Source organism: Columba livia, chromosome 26, assembly GCF_036013475.1.
Source record: "Columba livia isolate bColLiv1 breed racing homer chromosome 26, bColLiv1.pat.W.v2, whole genome shotgun sequence".
Classification (NCBI taxonomy): domain Eukaryota; kingdom Metazoa; phylum Chordata; class Aves; order Columbiformes; family Columbidae; genus Columba; species Columba livia.
Genome location: NC_088627.1, coordinates 346,610 through 367,499, shown reverse-complemented (window position 1 = coordinate 367,499; position 20,890 = coordinate 346,610). Strand labels below are relative to the sequence as shown.

Here is a 20,890-nt window from a genome sequence, read left to right as displayed (position 1 = left end):
AATGAAGTCTTCTCCAGACAGCCATTAAGAGTCTATAATGCTAATTTTATGTTAAAAACCAGTAAGTTTCCTCATTGAATTAACATCACAGACCTGTAAGCCGACTTCCACATCCTCTGGAGTGGTGGCAGGAGGGCTGCAGGCACCCCGGGGCGCGGAGCAGCAGAGCGCACAGCAACGCAAGGCCCGGCATGGCCCCTCAGTCCCCCCCTTCCGTCCCCTCTCCCCGGGGTGACAGGGGACACATCCCCTCCAGTTTGGCAGATCTGCCAGCCCATCACACTGTAAAACCCTCGGGACCGCTGCTCTGCACAGGCTGGTTTATAAAGCAGTGTTCACAAGCCACCAGTGCCCTTGGAAGAGCAAAGTGGGACATACCCCATGCCTCAGTTTCCCCTTCGTAATAGGAGAATAAAAATCAATTCTTTATAACAACAATCTTTATCTCCCTGGGGCACCCACAAAGACGATGGTACAGTAAAGCAACGCCAATGCAATGCCGACGCCATGAAGCCAGGCTGGTTTGCTGTCCCCATTTTTGGTGGGGACAGGCCGGGCAGGGCCACCCGTGGGCTCGGCGCGGTCCCGGGGCAGCACTCACCCAGGCGGAGTTGGACTGGTTGAGCTGGTTGAGCATGACGATGGAGGTGCAGCCGTAGTCGTAGACCAGCCGCCAGAAGTCGGTGGTGGTGTTCTGCAGCGGGTGCAGGGTGACGATGAAGGCAGCGCTCCTGGTGTAGCTCTGCGGAGGGGGAAGATGAGCACCAGTACGGACACGGCAGAGCTGCTGAAGCCGCTGGTCACATCCCCAAAAAATCAGTGCAACCAGAGGAGAGAGGCACCAAAGCCGTTGGAGCAGAGCTGGCCTCCCCGGCACAGCCTCGGTCCCCCCGTGCCCTGGTGCTGGGAGATGCTGTGACCTGTCCTTGGTCAGGATGAAAGCACCAGCTTCCTGCTCTCACAGAAAAGGGTATTATGCACCAATAATGAGGCAAAAGATGTCACCGTTGAACCAAAAACAAGCGGAGGCTGTGGCTGCCCAGTGGCTCCAACTCTGCCCCCTGGCCCTGAAGGAAACCATCACCCTCAGCATCACCCACAGCATCGCCCCGACAGCGCCGGGCAGCGAGAGCAGCAAAGAGATGACCGTTCACCTGGGCTCAAGGGTTTTTTTGGAGAAAGGAGAGGAAACCCCCAAATGAAAGACCCCTAGGACTGCAAGAAGGAAGGAGGGAAAAAAAAAATAAATCACTGTAATTCTCGTTTGTGCTTCAAATTAGATTTGTCCCCTCGGTCGTCCCGGCGCTGGCTTTGCCAAGGGACCTGGAGCCCACGGCCAGCTCAGTACTGCATCAATCCACTTTTAAATTAACAACTTTAGCTCGAGTCTCTGGAGACACAGGAAGGAAACAGAACATGTTCTGTGCCCGTGAACTGGCACCAACGGGGAGTCCTCCGGCTGCCGCGAAACCTCGTGGAAACGCTGCAAAACCTCCTCGGTTAGCCCTTTCCAACCCTTCCCCCACCCTGCCTGCGGGCAGCACTGACACCCCCGCCCTCCGCTCTCCAGAAGGACGATGAGACCAGCGGGGGAGGGGGACGTCACCAGGGGCTGACCAGCCCTGTCCTGGCACCCGAAATCCCCTGGCTCTGGTGTCCATGGCGGCAGCCGGCACGGAGCAGAGCTCGGCCGCACCGGTGACGGCAGCACACATAACCTGACCTGACCGACGGACAGACCGACCGAGCAAACCGCTTCAGCACTTACAGAAAATGAGACTTTTTTCCTGTCCCCCCCCAAGAGGGAAATGGGTTTTATCCCTTCAGCGAGAATTTCATCCAAAGAGCTTTTTCTGTCTATTAAAAAAATGTGTATTCTCTGACCCTGTAGCAGAGATTAGGGGAGGATCAGTGAGGTATAAAGATGAAATATACATGCAAACACTAAGCAAGCTGAAAACGAAGCTCACAATGGGTGCTGCAGCCGATGGGTGCTGCAGCCCATGGGTGCTGCAGCCCAGCCACCACCTCTGCTTTACAAACTGCTTTTTGCAGCGAGAGCAGCTGACACCAGGGAGATGAGAGCTGCACAAAGTCGGGACGCACAATACAGGACTCAGCTGCCGCCAGGAGGGTTGGGGGACGGTGCCCAGGGTGAGAGGGGGCTCAGCGCTGCTCCTGCAAAGCACCCAGCTCATTTCAGAGAGGAAAGAGGGTTTGGTGACACCCACTGCTTGGTGACATCATCTCCACTCTGCTTTGCAGTCACCGGCACATAGGACAGAGCTTTGCTGTTATGGGTGTCAGCCATGACCACACCAGGGGCTTCAGGACCGGTTTGTAGCCCCTGAATGGCACCAAGACAACGGGCAGGAGGACGCTCAGCGGGGTGCTGGCAGCGCACAGTGGGCATCAATGCTACCAACCCTTCGCAGACCCTCCTGTGCTCCACTGTCACTACCACAGCAATGAACACCCTTCATGTGCGGCTTGTGAGAGCAGCTGAAAAGCTCTTTCAAGACCAGATGCTGCTACACAAAAGAAAGGGTGAAGGACCCCACGATACCCGTCCCAGCCCTTCCTGCCCCTGCACACGGCTGCCATGTGCCTTCGTGCCCTTGTGCTAAATGAGGCTGGAAATTCAAGCCAAGCCAGGTTTTGCCATGAAAAGCTGCCCCAAGACAACTGGAACCGGCCCCTTCCCTCCCACAGGACGCTCACATCGGTTAAGGCCGCGTTGATGTAGTTGTTGCTGTCTCCATCCACGGAGATGAGGAAGGGAAGGCATCGGTCGGGCGGCAGGACGTCCATGCTGCGGTTCCTCTCCCGGTTGCGGGGCAGGAGGGCGATGCTGCACTCCTCCACGTCCAGGTGCGGAGTCACCGAGTTCAGGGTCTGCGGGGACATGTGTTCCCTCAGCTCCATCCCTGCTTACACCGGGGCCAAAGCCCCCGCCTGCAGCTCCTCAGAGCCTGCTGGCACCGTAGAATCATGGAATAGTCTGAGTTGAAGGGACCTTCATTGCCCATTCAGTGCCCCCCCTGCCATGACAGGGACATCTTCCCCAGCTCAGGTTGCTCAGAGCCCCGTCCAGCCTGGTCTGGGGTGTTTCAGGGATGGTTCATCCACCACCTCTCTGGGTGCCAGGGCCAGGCTCTCACCACCCTCAGGGCAACAATTCCTTCCTCACGTCCAGCCTGAATCTCCCTCCTTTAGTTTAAACCATCACCCTTGTCCTATTGCAACAGGCCCCGCTCAAAAGTCTGTCCCCATCTTTCTTATTGGTCCCTTTTAAGTCCAGAAAGGCCACAATAAGGTCTCCCTGGAGCTTCTGTTCTCCAGCTGAACACCCCAAGTCTCTCCCCAGGAGGATGAGGAAAGGGGGTCTGCAGGGGCTCTGCAGGGGTTTTGGGGCCACTCACCTGGAACTCCTCCCGCAGCTGCGAGGAGTTGCTCTGCGGCTCGATCCTCACCATCTCCTTGTAGGTGAGTTTGAACTCGCTGGCGGGGATGCTGGTCTCCCCGCACAGACAGGCTTCCAGGATGGCGTCGTGGATGAAGACGTACTGCTCCTGTCAGGGGAGAGGAGAGGGGACAGCGATGAGCCCCACAGCCTGGGGTGACAGCGGCTCCACGTGTCCCTGGCTCTCCCCAGCACCCGCTCACCTCTGTCTGGATCATGTTGATCCTCCGCGAGCACAGGGTCTTCACGCAGTTGTAGATGTCCACGACGCCCTCACACTCAGCCATGTCCAGCATCACGTCTAGGACAATGTAGCAGCCAGTCCTGCCTGTGCCGGCACTGGAGGTGGAGGGGGAAAGCACAGCAAACACGTTCCCAATCCACACGGCATCTACACAGCCCAGGGCACAGAGCAGCCATGTGGGGGAGGGCTCCACGTGTGGCCCCTGCTCGTGGGCGTGGGGGCAGTTGGGGTTGTAGAAACATTTTGGTTGGAAGAGACCCTCAAGCTCATACAGTCCAACCATTCCCCACCCCTGGCACTGACCCACGTCCCTGAGAACCTCATCTCCGTCTGTTCAACCCCAACAGCAGAAACATCCCAAATCCCAGTGCAGTTTGACTCACAGCCAAAGAACTACTGATGCTGCGACCCCCCCGCAAACCATAGGGAACAGAATTGCTCCCCCCACTCCTTCCTTACAGTCTTTTTGAGTGAAATACTAATTTCTGGGGCTGATGAATCACTCGTCGTGATTATCAGTGATTACAGGCTACAGGCACTAATCACACTGGCTGTTGCGGTGAATGAATACTGATGAGGCAATTGACAGGGAGAAATCAAATACAAAAATCCCTCCTCCTCATCAGCTCCTCCTTGTTTGCCCAGCAGAGGAAGAGCCGTTAACCCACAGCACGGGGACAGCTGCTCAGGGGACAGAAAGCCTCCGCTCCTGCCCAGACCTGCCACCAGCGTCCCAGCAGCTGAGCCCCATGGGACAGCCCTGCAGGTGACCCTGAGAACGGGGCTGTCCTGCTGTCCCTCCCTTCAGCCAGACCCAACATCCTGACCACGAGCAGCGGTCGAGCTGCTGTCCCCTCTGTGCCACCCTCGCCTGTGGGAACAGGGCTGTGTCACAGTAACACGCGCTGGGGCAGCCCCTATTCGCTGCTGAACATTTCAGCATTATCCGGAGCTTTTAGCATCATACGGAGCTTTGAGCATCGTTTGGAGCCAGAGGCTGAGCACCCACCTAAGACCAGCACTCACCCACCCCAGAGCCACCCGTGCCCCCAAAGCCATGCTGTACCTGCAGTGGATGACGATGGGGCCGGCGTCGGGCGGCGTGGACGCCTTCACCCTGCGGATAAAGGCCAGCAGCCCCGTGGCGTGGTAGGGGACGCCGTGCTCGGGCCACGACGTGAAGTGGAACTGCTTCACCTCGTGCCGGGCCGAGTAGCCCCGCTGCAATGGAAGGGTTGAGGTGGAGGGAGCGTGCACAGGGAGGGAAAGACACTCAAACAGGGAATTTTCTTGGGAATTCATGATTTTCCCAGCTCAGCAGTCAGCCAGACGGACCACACAGCGTCGGCTGCTTTGGCGGCCCTGCAGCAAGGGAGCTGCGGGGCTGAAAACAAGCCAAGGAGGAAGAGGAGGAGGTGGCAGCAGCCATGGGTCTAACTCCACAAGCATCTTTGCTCCCTGCCCTATAGACAGTAATCATAAAATCACAAAATCACATTAATCCACCCCTGTCCCTGCCCCATGTCCTGAGAACCTCATGTCCGTCTGTCCAGCCCTCCAGGGCTGGTGACTCCAGCACTGCCCTGGGCAGCCTGTTCCAATGCCCCATAGCCCTTTGGGGAAGAAATTGTTCCTAAATCCAACCTCAACCTCCCCTGGCGCAACTTGAGGCTGTTTCCTCTCGTCCTGTCGCTTTTTCCATGGGAGAAGAGACCAACACCCTCCACACTACAACCTCATTTCACATTCCTGTAGATTATGGGGTAAATCACACCAGCTCCACGCCCCACATTGGGGTAAATAAACATGGTATTGGTAAATGCAAATCTAGCAATGGTTAGGTGGTGGGTTCTCTGCCCATGAGGGGTGGGCAGGTGGTGGGTGGCAGGAGTGGGACCGTACCCTCTCAAGAGCAAAGGTGCGGACGGTGTACTCGGCCAATGTCTCCGACTTCACCAGCGTGATCTTGATGTCCCCGTACATCTCGGAGTCATCTGGCCAGTATTTGGAGCATTTCACCTGCAAGGAGAGGACGGCCGGGGTTTCAGCTCTGCGGAGGAGGCTCCTGGCCGAGCTGCAGCCCGGAGGGAGTGGGATGTGATGGGGTCCTTACCCGGCCCACCTCCACCAGCTTGGTTATCATCACGATGCTGGAACAGTGCTCCTGCCACACCATGCGCCAGAAGTCGTACACCATCTCCTGCTTGGGCCCTGCGGGACGGGGGAAAGGCCACTGGGGTGGACACACAGTGCCGTGACGCCCCGCATCTCCCCTCCCGCCTCTGCGCCACCAACACCCCCGCAGAACTTCCAGCACCCTTTTTCCCTGGGGACACGTGGTGCCGTGGGGTGCGAGCTGCTCCACATTGCTACCACCCCGTTTGGCCCCAAATCGGCCCAATCCCTCCCTTTTCTTGCCCACACAGGGTTAAACCCACCATGGACATAACCCGGTTGCTAAATCCAGAGGTGCCGGGGGAGGAGGCGACTCACCTTGTGTGGCTATGAAGTGGTTGGACCTGTGGTAGCCCTGCAAGGGAAGCAGAGATGTCAGTCCCAAACTGGGGGGACACACTGTGACACAGCCCCGTAAAACACTGCCCAGTCACCCAACTGTGGCATCTTCCACGGTCCCCTGGGCCAGGTCCTGGCCACCAGCAGGAGGAGGCGGCTCAGCAGCCGCCCTGCACCCTGTCCTGCAAGGGTCCATGTCCCGCATCCCACAGAAATCTCCTGTAACCCCCAACCCTCATCACTGTTCTGCACCAAAATCCTCACAGCACCCCATGGGCACCCTAGGGTGACAACACCACCGTGAGAGCCACATTAAGGGCATTCTGTCCCACAGCAGCCACACGGTGTTGGGTGATGGCCCCGCTCCCTTTCTTCATCCTAGCTGCTTACTGGGGCCATTCCCTACTCTTAACTGGTACGTGCCAGCCCAAAGAGCAGAACACGTCCCAGTGAGGCCACTGCCAAAGGGACCAGGTGTCCCACACCTCGGCCGTAAGTCCAGCGGAGTCCAACCACATCGTACGGGCGGAGGTGATGGCGGGTTCTGCAGCCACCGTGGGTCCTTTCATGGGGGATTTGTGTGGGTTGAATTCGACCCCTCCTCCGAGCACGCGGCCCCTGCTCCCCATCACCAGGGGAGGACGTGCACAGAGACCTCGCTTTCCCCTTCCCTGCCCCAAACCCAAGCTTATCCAGACATCTTCCCAGCCTGCGTCTCCCAGATGCTATTTAATGCCACGCTGCCCAGAACGATGCCTGGGAGGAGATGGGAGCAGAGGAGGGAGGAGAGGGGAACTGTCTACTTACTTCTCGGTTAATCCGAATCTTAATGTTCCCATTGGGACAGAGTTTTAAGAGAAAAAGATCAGAGACAGCGACATTAGTGAGGTAGAGACCAAGAGACAGGGTAGAGCACCTGCCCCAGAGCAGGTCATGGAGAGCCACAGGGGAGAAATAACACACGGGGACAGACATGGGGACACTGTCTGGGCATCAGGCCACCATTGCCAGGTGACATCCTCTGCAAAAGAGGGACTTGCTGGCGCTTCCGGGAAATGCTCCAGCCCTGTGCCCAACGGAGTCATCCTGCACCTTCCTGGTCTCAGCACCACTGGAGGTGAACGGGGACATCCCTGTGGCCCCCCCAGCCTTCGCATTCTCCCCCCAGGGAGCGGGGAGATCTCCCAGAGCCAGCAAGGACAGAGGATGGAAAGGGGTAGGAGGGAGGGAATGAGAATGGAGCAGCAGAGCAGAGGGAGAGACACAGCTGCAGGGGACAGTGACAACACAGCACGGAGATGTTGCTGATACACATCAATAAACCAGGAGGAGTCTCCATGGCATGTCTCAGGGACGCATGGTTCAGCCCATCCTGGGCTGTCGCAGCCCCTCCAAATGCTGTTTTTTCAGGGACAGAGCCTGACATGCCACAGGGTCCCCAGGAACCTCACGTGTCCCCCGGATCCCCCAGCAAGGAGGTTCCGTCCCCACTCACGTCGATGTAGTTGGCGTTGATGTAGTCCGAGTTGGGGTCTCCCAGCAGCGGGTGCAGCTTCACCCGGTGACGGTCGTCTGGAGAGCAAGGGGAGAGGTCGGGTTGGACATGGGGAACGGGTTCTTCCCCCAGAGGTGCTGGACACTGAACAGGCTCCCTGGGGAGGGGTCACGGCCCCAACCTGACAGCGTTCAAGAAGAGACTGGACAGCGTCCTCAGACACACAGGGTGAGTTTTAGGGTTGTCCTATGCCAAAGGCACTCACATGTGGACACGTGATCCTGTCTCCCCTTGGTCTTGTCTTTCTTCTTCGAAGCGTCCCAGCCTTCAAAGAAGCTCTGGAAGGAAGGGGTGGCTGTCAGAACCCGAGGGCAGGAGGGGGGGGTCCCCCTGAGCCCCAAAACCTGCAGACAGGGTGGTTTTCCTGCCTCAGCTCCATCCCCACAGCATCTGCCAGCTACATGGTGCTGTGGCATCCACAAAATGCCCCATTTTCCAGCGAATTATACACTGCCTGCTTTGTTTGTTTTTTTTCCTAGGGTTGGTTGTGTTTTTTCCTAAACCTCCCCAGCCTCCTTCTCTCCCCAGCACAGAACAGGTTTGTGTGTAATAACAGTAACATTCACAGATTGGCGTAAGAGGAAGAAAGTGGAAGGAAATTACATGTTTTCTCCCCTCCCATAATATCTGAGTGCTTTCAAATGACTAGTTCCAGGAACATACAGCAGCTTTTCAAGGAGCACTAATGATTATAGCAAGCCCTGGTTTGTCCAATACATGAAAGGGGAAGGAAAAAAAAGAAGGCTCCTGCACTTGAAACAACTGAGCATTAAACAGTAATTTCCATGGGAAATTTCAATTGTCAGACCTGTGGGGCACCGAGGATTCGGGCGATCAGCCCCGCTGGGCTCGCTGCACCCGAGGCACGAGGAACAGTGCGTGCCGGTACCAGTGACCCAGCCCAAGGGGTGGGATGGGCGCGACATGGCCAACAAGCCTTGGGGATCTCCTGGCCCTGGGACCACCCTCCCCCGTGTCCTCTCCCGGGGTCTTCACGCCTGCCGGGTTGTTGAGGACTTGCTTGTCCCCAGGCTACAGCCACGCGCGTCACAGGACAAGTGCGCTGGAGAGCAGAACACGGCATCCCCTCTTCTCTCTGGGGACCAGCAACAGAACCCGAGGGAATGGCAGAAGCTGCGCTGGAGGGTCAGGTTGGACATGAGGAAAAGGTTCTTCACCCAGAGGTCCCCTCAGGCACCTCTTCAAGCTTGGCAATTAAATCCTGAGCTGCCAGAACCAGAGATTCGATCCAGAGCCAGGGACGCCCCACGTGCCTATGATCTCCGTCCAGAGAACTGTGAGCTCCTGCTCTCAGATCACTGCAGCTCCAGGTCTGGAGCATCTGCTTGCACATGGGTCCTGCCCAGGCCGCCCTGTCCACCCCACCTCCCCAAGACACCAGAGGCTCTCACCTCGTACTCCTGCTTGAAGCCGTAGCCTTCTGCCGTCTTCATCTGGTTGATGTGCTGCAGGAGATCGGCCACGCGCACGGCGGGGTGGAGCTGCCCGGTGTGATACGGGGACCCTTTGCGGCCGCACTGGCGGCGGGGGGAGCCCCCCAGCAGGCTGCTGGACTCATTGACCACGCTGCTGCGCTGGTCACCTGCAGAAGGGGCGGGGGAAGCCAGGGCCATCAGGGGAGCAAACCTTGGACTGTGTCCCCATCATGTCCTGGCACTCATGGGGGGATGAGAGGGCACCTGGAAACATCCCCAGGAGATGCTAAAAAAACGAGGAGCAGCAGCCCCAGCTCAGCCCAGAGACCCACCAGCCTGTGAGCCACTCCAGGACAGTAACCCAAAAATAATACACCTAGCTAGCTGTACTAAGAGGAGGAAAAGTTTGTCCTCTGGGCTTCCATTATCCACGAGACAATGCCAGCAAGCGTATTAATCCCGCAGCCAGCGGAGAAGAGCCATGTGTAAGCAGCATCTTGAAGTTACTGTAACAGATGTTATTAGCATATGGTTGAAACTGGGGCATCCGATGAGTTATTTTACAACTAAATCGGCACGGAGATGCACACTCCAGTGCGTGTTAAATTATCAGTTTCCCTCTGATGTGAACACGGTGGCTCTTTAACCCCCCAAAGCCCAGGGCTGTGCAGGACACCAGGGAGCAAAGCCACACCGGCTGTGCTGGGCAAGGCTGCTGCAAAGCTCAGCCTAAGCTGAGGAGTTGGGGTTCACCGAGCTTTGGGGGCTGCAGCCAGCGTTTGAGCCCATAAACGGCCTCAACCTTCCCAGAAACAAGCTCAGATCTTTGCTCTGAGAGGTCAAGATGACCATGAGTGTTCTTCCCCCAGCAACATCTGGATGATGATACTAAAAGCTACTACAGATGCTGGTAAGATCGATGCCCTTGGACGTTTCCTTGCAGGGCACGGTAAAGCCTGTGGCGTGTACACACATCAGGCTCAAACAGCCGCAATGCCTGCTACTGAGCCTTGGGTACACAGTCCCACAATTTCTGAGATATTTCAGGACCCTGGATGGGAGCCGGGGATGCCGCGGCCCCCGTCCCTACCTCGGTTGCCGTAGTTGTGGGTGTCCATGAAGGAGAGCCCCAGGCGCTCGTCCTCCTGCAGCGTGCTCTGGTCGGTGAAGCTCCTGTCGACGGCGCTCATCATGTGCGTCTTCTCGTGGCGGTAGTTGATGGTGGCTTTGGTCATGTTGACGGGTTTTCTGCAGGAAAACCGACAGGGGGAGGGGAGAGACGCGCGTGAGAGCGGGGCTGAGCCGACGGTGCTGTAAGATCCCCCCAAAGCTACCGGGCTTGGATTATTTTGGGGAGCAGGACGGATTATTTCCAGTGCTCATCATGCTTTGGTTTGTTTTGGGACAGAACCTCACACCCCAAATTCAGGACACTTAGAAAAAAAAAAGCAATTGAGTGTGTTTGAGAGGAGCACCAGGCTCCCAAGAAGCCTGCGCAGGGATTAAAGCACGGGAAGGATGAACAGGAGATCTGAAACCACATCAGTATCTTGGTGGGCCTGGGACGCTGCAAGATGCTGCCGAAACCCAGAATTCAACCCAGAGTCACTGACCCTTCCCTCTCGCGCTGCCTTTGGTCTCTGACGAGCTCCACAGCATTGTTCCCTGAGCTAAAGAGGCCCTGGAACGCACTGGGCAGAGAAAAGGACTTCATGGAGCAGCAGGACGGGGGGTGGCCAGGAGGAACGGCGACAGAGAAAGAATGACAATTACTTACGGGTAATAGGAATAAGAATAGTAGTTCCTCCTGGCAAGCGTGCAAACAAAGAGAACAGCAGAAATTGCATAAGCAGCTTTTCTCTGGCACAGGGAAGGGGGTTACGGGGCAACGCGGCTGCCGGAAAATTAAATGCACCGTAAATAAACTTGGTTCCTTTTTTGCATCCGTAGGTTATTTACTGTGTGCTGGAGCTGGTGTCCCGATGGCAGCGCCCAAGCACCAGCGATGGGGTGTCCGTGGCACCCTTGTCCCAGGGGTTACGCAGATGAGGTTCTCGGGACATGGGGCAGTGCCAGGGCTGGGTTAACGCTTGGACTCCGTGATCTTGAGGGGCTTTTCCAACCAAAATGATTCTATGATAATTTCACAATTTTTAAGACTGAACAGCAAGCATCTCTGAAGTGTAGAGCATCCCTGGGGTGCTGGTTAGGGGCCAGGCAGCCTCATCGAGGGAGACGGGGTCAGAACCTCGTGTTTTCAGTGCACCATTTATTAGGAGCGAGCGAGCATACTCTGGGGGTGCAGTTCCATCCCACCACATCAGTGTTTTTCCAGCAGCAAAATGCTCTGGAGGAGATTTATGGGCCCGTCCCAGCTTCCCAACAGCCCTGAATTCGGGGCTCTCGGCACCGGGTCTGATTTGCAGCTCTGGTTTTTCCTCCGACAGGTTCACCCTGGGATGCTGAAGCAAAGCTGCTCCGCCTCCTCCTCCTCCTCCCGCCCCGCAGCAGGAGCACCGGGGATGCAGCAGCCGCACTCGCGCCTTCCTAACCCACCGGCCTGACTGCATCGCTCCCAAAAACACATCAGTATTTGCTCCATCGGGGTCAGATCCGGTGTCACATGCACGGGTATCACGCAGCGCACCGGCGCGCAGGGAGCCAGGAGCCAGTCCTGCACCCTCACAACGCGCAGGGACGCTCCAGCCTTGCTTCTCCACCTGGTGTAAATCAGCAAGAATCCTTTAAAGGCGAAGGAGGCTACAAAGAGATCTGCAGATTTGCAGCAGCTGAGGTTGTGCCCTGCTATTTTTTCTCTCCCCTCTGGCTATTAACACACTTTCCTCCCGTCAATGGGAAGGTGGGTAATTGCCGCCCTTTCTCGCCCGGCTTTGAGAGCCCCCCTGGCCCAGTGCCGCCTCCAGCCCCACATCGTAAGGAGCCGCTTTCAGGGGCACTGGGCTTGAGCAAAAAGCAGCGGCCGCATCCCCGGCGCTCCTGGGGACGAGTGTCCTGAAAAGCCCTTGTCCTCCTGCCCCCACCCCCCAGCTTCCCCAGGGAAAGCCCATTGCGATGGCCACAGCTGCACCCAGGCTGGGAGCGTGGGGGTGGGAGAGCGGTTTGAGGGTCCCCAGGGACCACCAGCCCTGGGAAAACCCCCCACTCTGGTGTGCACCCCCACTTGAGTGACCCGTCTAGAGCCAGCTGAGGCTCTCGGACAGGGACTGCTCCCGTTTACTGGTTCCCCGGTAGAACAAGCCCAGGAGCATGCAGGATGGTCCCCGGACAAAGCAGGATGGGCAGCCACGCTCAGCACCTGCCCAGCGCCCCTCCAAGCCCAATCCCGGCCAGAAGCATCATCGATGCAGAATCGACAGAGGAGCACAAAGCAAAAAAAGAAGCAAAAGAGAGGCAAATGACTGAAAAATACAGGAGAGAGGGAGAGTGGAACAAAGCTGCAGAGCCCAAGGGAGAGGGGACATCCCCAGTGCCTCCCGATGCAGCCGGTGTCACAGAGCGACGGCAGCACCGTGCCCAGTGGGTTGCACAAGCACACGGAGACACAGCTCGAGAGAGGGTTTGGAGTCTGCTCACCGTGCCAGTATCACCACCAGTAACTCCCAGTTAGTGCTGGGGCGGTGGAGAAGGGCTGAGCTGGGCAAAGGGGATGGATGCAGGCAGCAGCCGCGATGCTGGGTCTCCTTACCCTTTCCGAATGACAACAATGATGGCTCCCAGGAGGATAATCAGGACGATGAGCCCCCCCGCACAGATCCCCAGGATCAGGCCCATCTCCTCCGAGTGCTGTGACACCTCCAGGGGACGCCTGGTCTCTTTGCAGGCAGCTGCCAGGGGACAAGGACAGGCAGGAGGGGTCAAGGTTCAGCTCTGGGGGGGCTGGTATCACCAGACAGGAAAACACTGGGGTTTGTCCCACGGGATACACGTTACTCCTTGAGCACATTTCATTTCACTGAGTCATCACGGGGCTCAGCACTGTCACACCGTGACCGTGGGCGAGTCCTTCTCTCAGTCCCCATGGGGTAAGACAGTCCCTTCGTGCCACCCTTCATCACACCCAACACAAGCTGGTCCATGCCTGGATTCAGCATCCAGCACCGGCTCCTGCTTCCCACCAAGGTAACGGCACCAAGAGGAAAAACCCAGCCAGCAAAGAAAATGGGAAACAAGAGCACAGGATGGGGCTGTAACAAACCACCACGCACACCCCAGTCACCATAGAACCTGTAACAACACCCATGGACACGGGCCCGCCCGCCGGAGCAGCCGCAGGTTTGTGTCTGCAGCCCGGGCAGCGCCGTGGCTGCTGGGAACGGGGCACTCACCTTTGCGGGCGATCCGGACGCAGTTCAGCCGGGTTTCCTATGGAGGGAAAAAAGAGGGGTCAGACTGGACGGGCACCCCCGCAGTTCTGCTTCCCGCGGTGCTGGGTGGGTGTGCGGCTGGTCTGTCGGTGCTTTGACCTCCACATCAGGAGAGTTTGCAGGTGGTTTGTGCTGCAGCACCCGCTGCTGAGGCAAAGGAGCTCCCGGGGACACGCACTCCAAGAGATGCTGCTCAATGACCTGTCCCCGGCGTCCCCTAAACCAGTGTCCTCCTGTTTAGCCAAGGCCACCGCTCCACGCACAGAGGGGATGGCAAAGCTCGGAAGCAAAGGGGAGACCCAGCAGACCCCGTTGAGCCGCAGGTCACCAGCACATCACTGACCGTGGTTAAAGCACTCCCAGGTCATCATTCAGGGCTTTGTAGGGTTGGTTTTTCCATCAGTTTTCAAGCCCCATCCCCTGGCAGTGCTGCTGCCAAGGTTGCCACAAGGGCTTCCAGCTCAGGTCTCCAACAGTCTTTGGTATTTGCATTTTTTAGGGATGGGTTCAGCTAAAAATATTCCATCTTTCTGTACATCCAACTTCTGTTGCAAAATTGAAAAAAAAGCACCATTTTGGCAGGACCACGTTCTTCCCCGAGCACCCTCCAGCACTCGGGACGCGGGTTCTGGCAACACCGCTCCATCCGCCCGCGGACTGAGACGCGGAGACCCGTCCGGGGACCCGTCCGGGGCAGGGCGGCTCCGGCGCTGCTCTCCCGGCGCCTCCAGCTCCTTTCTCCTGCTTCATGCTCCATCTGGCACAAACCCCATGAAGAACGCAAGCTGAGCGGCAGCTTTCTCACGACGTCTGATGGCAGCCGGGACAAATCCATTGCCTCCAGCAGGAAGGCTACAAGCCAGCGTCAGCCACTAGTCAGAACGAGCCAGAGCAGAGATCCTCCCTGCCTATCCTGCCTCTAATTACCGCCCAGCGAGGTGTGAACGATCCTAGGGAGGAAAGGATTCAAAATCCCAAAACTGGCATCTTTTCTGCAAGATGGAGCCGTGCAGGTTGAGGATGAGGATGCTGTCAGGTCCTGCTGCTTCGCATTCACAGCTCATCCTCCCGGGTGGGACGGGAGCTGCTGGAGCGGGTGAAGCCGAGAGGGTCCCCAGGGGGTCCCAACGGTGGAAATTAACCCCAGGAGGACGCGGGGGCTGCCCAAGTGGGGCTGTTGGGACGACGCAGGCAGCAGCAGGCAGGGAGACAGCAGCTGGGAACTCAGCAGCTGCCCTGGAGCTCTCAGCAGCAGCCACGGTGTCGGCAACAGGTCCCAGTGACGCACGAACAGCTCTTGCTGCCCAAAAGGTCCTTTTCTGCCCCAGGACGAGCCCCGGGAACGTGGTTTTCCCCACGTGGTTGGGGTCCTGGCTGGTAGCGCAGAGGGTGGCGGAGATTGGGCTCCATCAGCACCAGGAGGAGGATGGGGACAGCCTGGGGGTGCCAGGGTGGGGACACCCGGCCACAGCCCAAGGGTGTCCCCAAGCACTAGTTTCCCGTTGGGAGGGACGGGGGTTGAGCCCAGAGAGAGGAGCCAAGGGAGAGGGATCTAAAACAATTCCTAGTTTTTCTGACCCCCTGAGGTGTGCTCCTGCCTGGTCCAACCAGGACCCCAAAAACCTACCAGACAAAGCGGGGTCGCACAGTTACTCACCCCTTTGAGGTTGCTCATGGCTTGGAAGTAGATGAGATACGCCTTCTTGGGCTCCAGCGGCGGGTTCCAGTAGCCGCTGTAGGTCTGGTTGTCCCCCACGGTGAAGGGTTTGGCTTCGGTGAGGCTGCTGGCTGGCAGCTCAGCCCCGAAATAGTGCACGGAGCCACGGGACACGGCGTCGTCGAAGGTCAGCGGCACCGGGAAACACTCCTGTCCCCCCAGCTCCCGCTTCAGCTTCTTGGGCCGGTCTTCTTCTACGATGACCTGGTAGGTGCTGGCAAGGACCAGGGGCAGGTTTAGTTTTGTTAAAAGGATTCTCCTGCCCTTCCCTTGGTGCTCGACCCCGCCATCCATGCTGTGACACCCTGTTTTGGGGTCTCTCCGTTGGGCAGCCCCAACCTACCTGATGGGAGCCCCTCGGCCCTGCGCCGGGCGCAGCAGCACCGTGATGGTGCTCTCCGACTCGCTGAGCGGCGACGGCATGTCCCCGTAGTCGAAGGTGGGAGCTGCAAGGGGAGCAGGAGAGAGCGGGCAGGGGTGAGCACCGGTCCCCAGGGATGTGCTTGGGGCTGCCCCTGCTCGGGGAGAAACCGAGGCACAAGCATTCATCACTGAATGGCGAAACGTGAATTATTCCAAATGAAGAAAACCCTTCAAAAGGTCTTGAAGTAGTGTTACAGGTGGGAGAAGACTCATGGGTGTGTGCCGAGGTGGGGTAAACAACGCTGGTCTGGCAGAGGGGAGGTGATGGGAGCAGGATCCAAACGCACGCAGGGCACAGCATTGCTTGGAATCACCAGCACAGCGTCAGCATCCCAGCCCAGGGCAGCAGTTCCCCCAGACCACAGTGGGGGACACCCCCTCACATCTGCCATGGTCCCGTGGTCCCCAAGCCACCACCAGCAGCTGCAGGGTCCGGCTCATGCTGCTTTGCACCTTCGGTGCCCCCATTAGGGCTCGTCTCAGCCCATTTGCTGCAGTTAATAGAGATACCGCAAACACGAGCAAACAGCCCCAAGTACTGCAAGGCTTACTAATGAAGCCAAATTAACCCCTCACTTGTATGGTGATAACTCAGACAGCACCGGTGCGCCGGGCTGTCCAGAATCCCTGACCAGAGACCCCCAGGCAGCCCAGCTGATGGTTTGGGGTCTGCCCGGGGGTCACAGCACAGCTGCCACCACCAAGAGCCTCCTTCCATAGCAGCACCCAGCCACCAAAATCCAGCGGAGCATGCGGGAGACGCCAGCGCTGCCTGGGTGGAAGAAAAGCCCCAGCACCAGGGTGGAGCCCCGGGAACCCACCCGAGATGTTGGTGGTGATCTCGGTGAGCGCCGTCTGGCCAAAGCCCTTGCCGGTGCGGGCCCGGACCGAGAAGAGGTAGGTGGTGCCGGGGTGGAGGTTGGAGAAGACGTGGTAGGTCTCGTTGCGCAGTTTGGAGACGGTGCGCCGCGGACCGGGGACGTTGACGGCCGGGTCGGAGGACTCGATGCTCTGGTAGCTGATCTGCAGGTACAGGGCAGACATCATGACTTTAAAATGTATCGAAGGGGAGATTCAGGCAGACCAGGCTGGACGGGGCTCTGAGCAACCTGAGCTGGTGAAGATGTCCCTGTCATGGCAGGGGGGGGCAATGGGGGGCTGGGAAGGTCCTTCAACACAAACTGTTCTGTGATTCTATGATCACCAGCAGAGAGGGGAGAGACCCCAGATCCAGGAGGAAACGGGGTTAAAGGATGAATTCAGGGATGGCCACTGGGACTGCCTGGAAAGCAGATACTTCTTAGGGGAAATCAAAAGCAGAGGTTCATCAGAAAAGCCCCTGATGGGTAACACTGGTGACCCCGAAAGCAGGACTCCCCAGCTGGGACGGATCCTCTGGCAGGAGGTTGAGCACAGGCTGGATCCCGGCCCCAAGCCAAGAGCTCAGGGGCAGCTGCAACGCTGCAGCCGCCCTTAACCCCCGTGAGCCGAAGCAGCAGTTGTCCCAGCTCACCCTGCTGGAACCCTCTCGTGTCCCCACAGGTCCCCGTGGGTGCCCCAGCTGTCCGGGATCTACCTCGTACTGCGTGATGAGGCCGTTGGGCTCCACCGGCTCCTCCCACTTCAGAAAGATCATGTCCTCCAGCGGGGTGAAGGTGAGGGACTCGGAGGCGATGCCGCCGGGCACTGGGGAGGGAAAGAGGACGAGCTCGGATGCGGCACGACACCAGACCAGGATGAGAAACCCTGCGGGAAACGCCTTTCGATGGCTGCAGCAGCTCTGCCCTGTGACTGAGCCACCGCGTCCCCTCTGACATGTCACCCAGCTCCAGCACGGGCCACCAACAGGGCTGGCAGCCCCCCAGAGTGACGATGCTCCCTGCTAGTGACACTTTGCCATGGAGGAAGGTCCCTCCACCACAGCACAGTCCCCACAGGACCCATCTCTGGCATCGCACGCTGTGGCACAGCAGCAGGTCCCCGAGCACCGTCGCCAGCTCACCTGAGTCCACCCGTGTGAGGAATTAAAACTATGCCCTTTCCCATAGGACCCAAATCCCCCCAGATGCACCCTCAGGAGATACTGGCGGTGCCCCCCCAGTAAGCAATAATGTCCTCATCTGCAGATGGGCTCAACGCGCCCCCGCATTCCCCTCTAATTAACACCAACAACAATAACTGCAAACAATAACAGCGATCGACAGCACCAGGATCAATACTCCCGTCTTTACCATGGATTTTTCGACCCGAGGGCTCAGCAAGGAGGACGGGAGCAGCGGTGGCTCCGCAGAGACCAAGATTCACCCGCAGCATCCTCCACCACGGGCTCGAACGCCCACAAGCACACCCTCCAATTGCAGAGGGACACCCGCTCTTCCCCTCTATCTCTCTTTTTCACAGCTTTTCATATGTAACCACGGGGCCGAGCGAGAGGGCTCGGCTTCCCTGTGCTTCCCACCGTGCAAATACACGATTTCCACTTGATTTATAAGTTCATTTAATCAGAGGTGCCATGTCCTACACGTGTACACAAGGCACTTATTAAATTTGTGGCGAATTACGGAAACCTTCAGGGCAGGAACGTGCATACCCATATAGATATTTTTATATATAGCCTATATATGTATATGTACAGAAAACACATGCTTGTGCATGCACTGGGATGAGACCGGCAGAGGTGCACAATGGCTCCCCAGGTCTGTGTATACCTCTCTGCCATCCATATATGCATGTACGTACTTATGCATTTATATATATTTTTTCTGGCTTGCACTGCGCGTACCCCACCTGCACCCGGCTCCGGCAGCACCAACACCCGGCAGTGACATTTCCACCGGCACCCGCGATTCAGCCTCATCGTTTTGTGCAGACACAGAACAAAATCTCCAGCTGCTCATCGCCCAGTTGCAGGAGCTCAGATCCTGATCACCCGCCCAGGCAGGAAGATGCTGGGCCAAGCTCACGTGTAGTATCTGCCGTATATCCATAGGCAGACATCCCTCCATCGATCCCACCCAAGGCTGAACGTGTACCCAGCCCCAAGTTCAATCCAAGGGGGAAGCCACAAGCCCCGGACAATCAACGCAGAGGAGAAAGCAGCTGGAGTGATTACAGTAGAGCAGAAAAACATCTGGAGCTCCTGTATTAATATTCCATAAGCAAACAGCTGGAGCCGTCACAGCACAGCAAGAACAGCTGAAGCAATTGGAGCTGGAAAATAAACCATCAGGAGCGTGAAGCTGGGTGCTGCGGGTCAGGCAGACGCGGGGCTGGAGATACGCAACGTGCTGATGGGATGCATGGAGAAATGCGCCAAATTTAGGCTTTTGAGATGAAAATGGGACCTGGAGCCCCAATCGGGTTCATGGCGCTGCTGCAGCCTCCCAACTCTGCTCCAGCTCCATGGGCTTCGCTTTCCAGCTGGGAAATGGGAACGATCAGCAACGCACACAGAAAAACTGGATGTTCCGGTGGGTCCCGAACCAAGGCGAGCCCCACGTGGGTGATTTCATGGCAGGTTTCTTCTCGGGGTTCGTCCGGGGAGTCTGAAGCCAGCCAGTTCCTTTGCAATTACCAGTTTTTCCACCTTAATTGCTGATTCTTGATGCTAAAAAGTGCTTTGGAGATTCGTTACATTCTTGCTTAACAGTGTCAGTGACTCTGTGAGAGCCAGGGATACTCCAGCCACGCCAGGGCCAGACATCCCTTAAGCAACACCCGCTCACCCACAGAGCTCGTTCGCACAACCCAAACCCACACGAGAGCACAATAACGGGGGAAGAGCATCGGGGAAGCCAAAAATGACAGTGCTGGGCTCTGGCTAACGGCACCGTCCCAGAAATGTAGCAATGCCAAATCAACCAGCGATCGAGCGGATGAAAGATGTTACCTAAGTGCAAAGCATTGATTGTTTTAATTGTTATCATTATTGCTGCCAGGCTTCAGTTCCACACAAAGGGATGAACGAGGATGACCCGTGCTGGCAGAAACTGGGCGGCAGCCAGCGGTTGTGCCCTTCGCTGGACTGGGCACGGCTAAAACTCTCCGCTCAAGGGACCAAGTGACATGCCCACCCAGTCCCCTTGTCCCCCAGGCGACACTGTTTTCCCGTTTTCTCATCTCCCCTTGCACAGCCCTGGGGCTGCAACAGCCTTTTCACCTCCCCATTGCAATGGCCGCAGGAGATATTCCCATCATGCCCCTGGCCACCGATGTACACCGTGCCATGGAAAACACCCCAGCATCTGCCCATTGTATTTTTGGGAACAATGCACCTCCCCGAGCAGACTCACCATCCTCATCCGTCTGGAATATCACCTCCTTGCCCTCCTTGCGACCCTCGGGGTTGGAGAGGATGAGCTTGACGTGGATGTTCTTGTAGGGCAGGAGGTTTTTGATGGTGTAGCGGTTGGCGTTCCGCTCCATCTTCACGCACTCCCGGAAGGTTTGGTTGTGGCCGGTGCCCACGAAATAGCGGTAGCAGAGCGAGACGGTGTAGGTGTGACAGCGGGTCAGGTTGTAGCCCAGTGGCTCCCACTGCAACGTCAGCTGTCTGGACTGGATTTCAGAGAACGCCAGGCCTTTGGGGGCCCGCATGGGCTCTGGGGGGGAGTAGAGATGGGGACAGATGAGTCATGAAGCAAAACATCTCACGGGTTTATGTGTTTTACCAGGGAAAGCCCTTTTACAGCATAAGAACATGACGGGTGGGTGCAGACAGCAACCCCGACCCCAAACCAGGACCAGCCCTGGCACAGGACACTGCCACCCTGCAGACAGGCTGGGGACATCACCAGGTCCAAAACCACCAACAGCACAGGGACAGCAGCCCCCGTTGGCTCATGTCCCCTGTGGAGGTGACGCCGGGTACCAGCCCTGGCTGGAGCAGTGACACAGTGGCACTGGTGCACCCATGCCGTGAGCGGCCCCAAATAACCAAACAAACGTGCCTGTGCAATGGGAGCTCTCGCATTTACATCCAACCTGTGTCAGGCTCTCGAAGGGACAGAGACGGAGCACTGTCACTGGGAAGGAGTTTAATTGGCTCTAATTGGCGTGAACAGGAGAAATCAGGTTTAATGAGCAGCCGAGCTCCTTTGCAACCTCAGTGGATGCTCCTGCAGGTCCCAATGTCCTCATGGGACCATGCAAAA

At 57.6% G+C, this 20,890-nt stretch overlaps 1 protein-coding gene across 5 annotated transcripts in view; it reads right to left on the bottom strand.

The window, feature by feature from the left end:
• PTPRU (protein tyrosine phosphatase receptor type U) overlaps positions 1–20,890 on the bottom strand; it is a 47,688-nt gene that overhangs the window by 6,856 nt on the left and 19,942 nt on the right. For 2 of the 5 annotated variants that reach the window (XM_065041356.1, XM_065041355.1), the window contains exons 8-26: positions 20,030–20,338; positions 17,314–17,423; positions 16,559–16,760; positions 15,658–15,760; positions 15,255–15,528; positions 13,559–13,595; positions 12,919–13,057; positions 10,303–10,460; positions 9,189–9,379; positions 7,982–8,054; positions 7,717–7,793; positions 6,201–6,237; positions 5,821–5,918; positions 5,610–5,726; positions 4,774–4,928; positions 3,667–3,802; positions 3,423–3,572; positions 2,722–2,895; positions 602–742 (exon numbers count right to left, since the gene is read on the bottom strand). In XM_065041356.1, the coding sequence (XP_064897428.1) occupies positions 602–742; positions 2,722–2,895; positions 3,423–3,572; positions 3,667–3,802; positions 4,774–4,928; positions 5,610–5,726; positions 5,821–5,918; positions 6,201–6,237; positions 7,717–7,793; positions 7,982–8,054; positions 9,189–9,379; positions 10,303–10,460; positions 12,919–13,057; positions 13,559–13,595; positions 15,255–15,528; positions 15,658–15,760; positions 16,559–16,760; positions 17,314–17,423; positions 20,030–20,338 (2,681 nt within the window). Of the gene's footprint in view, positions 1–601; positions 743–2,721; positions 2,896–3,422; positions 3,573–3,666; positions 3,803–4,773; positions 4,929–5,609; positions 5,727–5,820; positions 5,919–6,200; positions 6,238–7,028; positions 7,047–7,716; positions 7,794–7,981; positions 8,055–9,188; positions 9,380–10,302; positions 10,461–10,989; positions 11,020–12,918; positions 13,058–13,558; positions 13,596–15,254; positions 15,529–15,657; positions 15,761–16,558; positions 16,761–17,313; positions 17,484–20,029; positions 20,339–20,890 lie in introns of all 5 variants that reach the window. The other 3 variants (XM_065041353.1, XM_065041352.1, XM_065041354.1) reach the window with 3 other exon arrangements.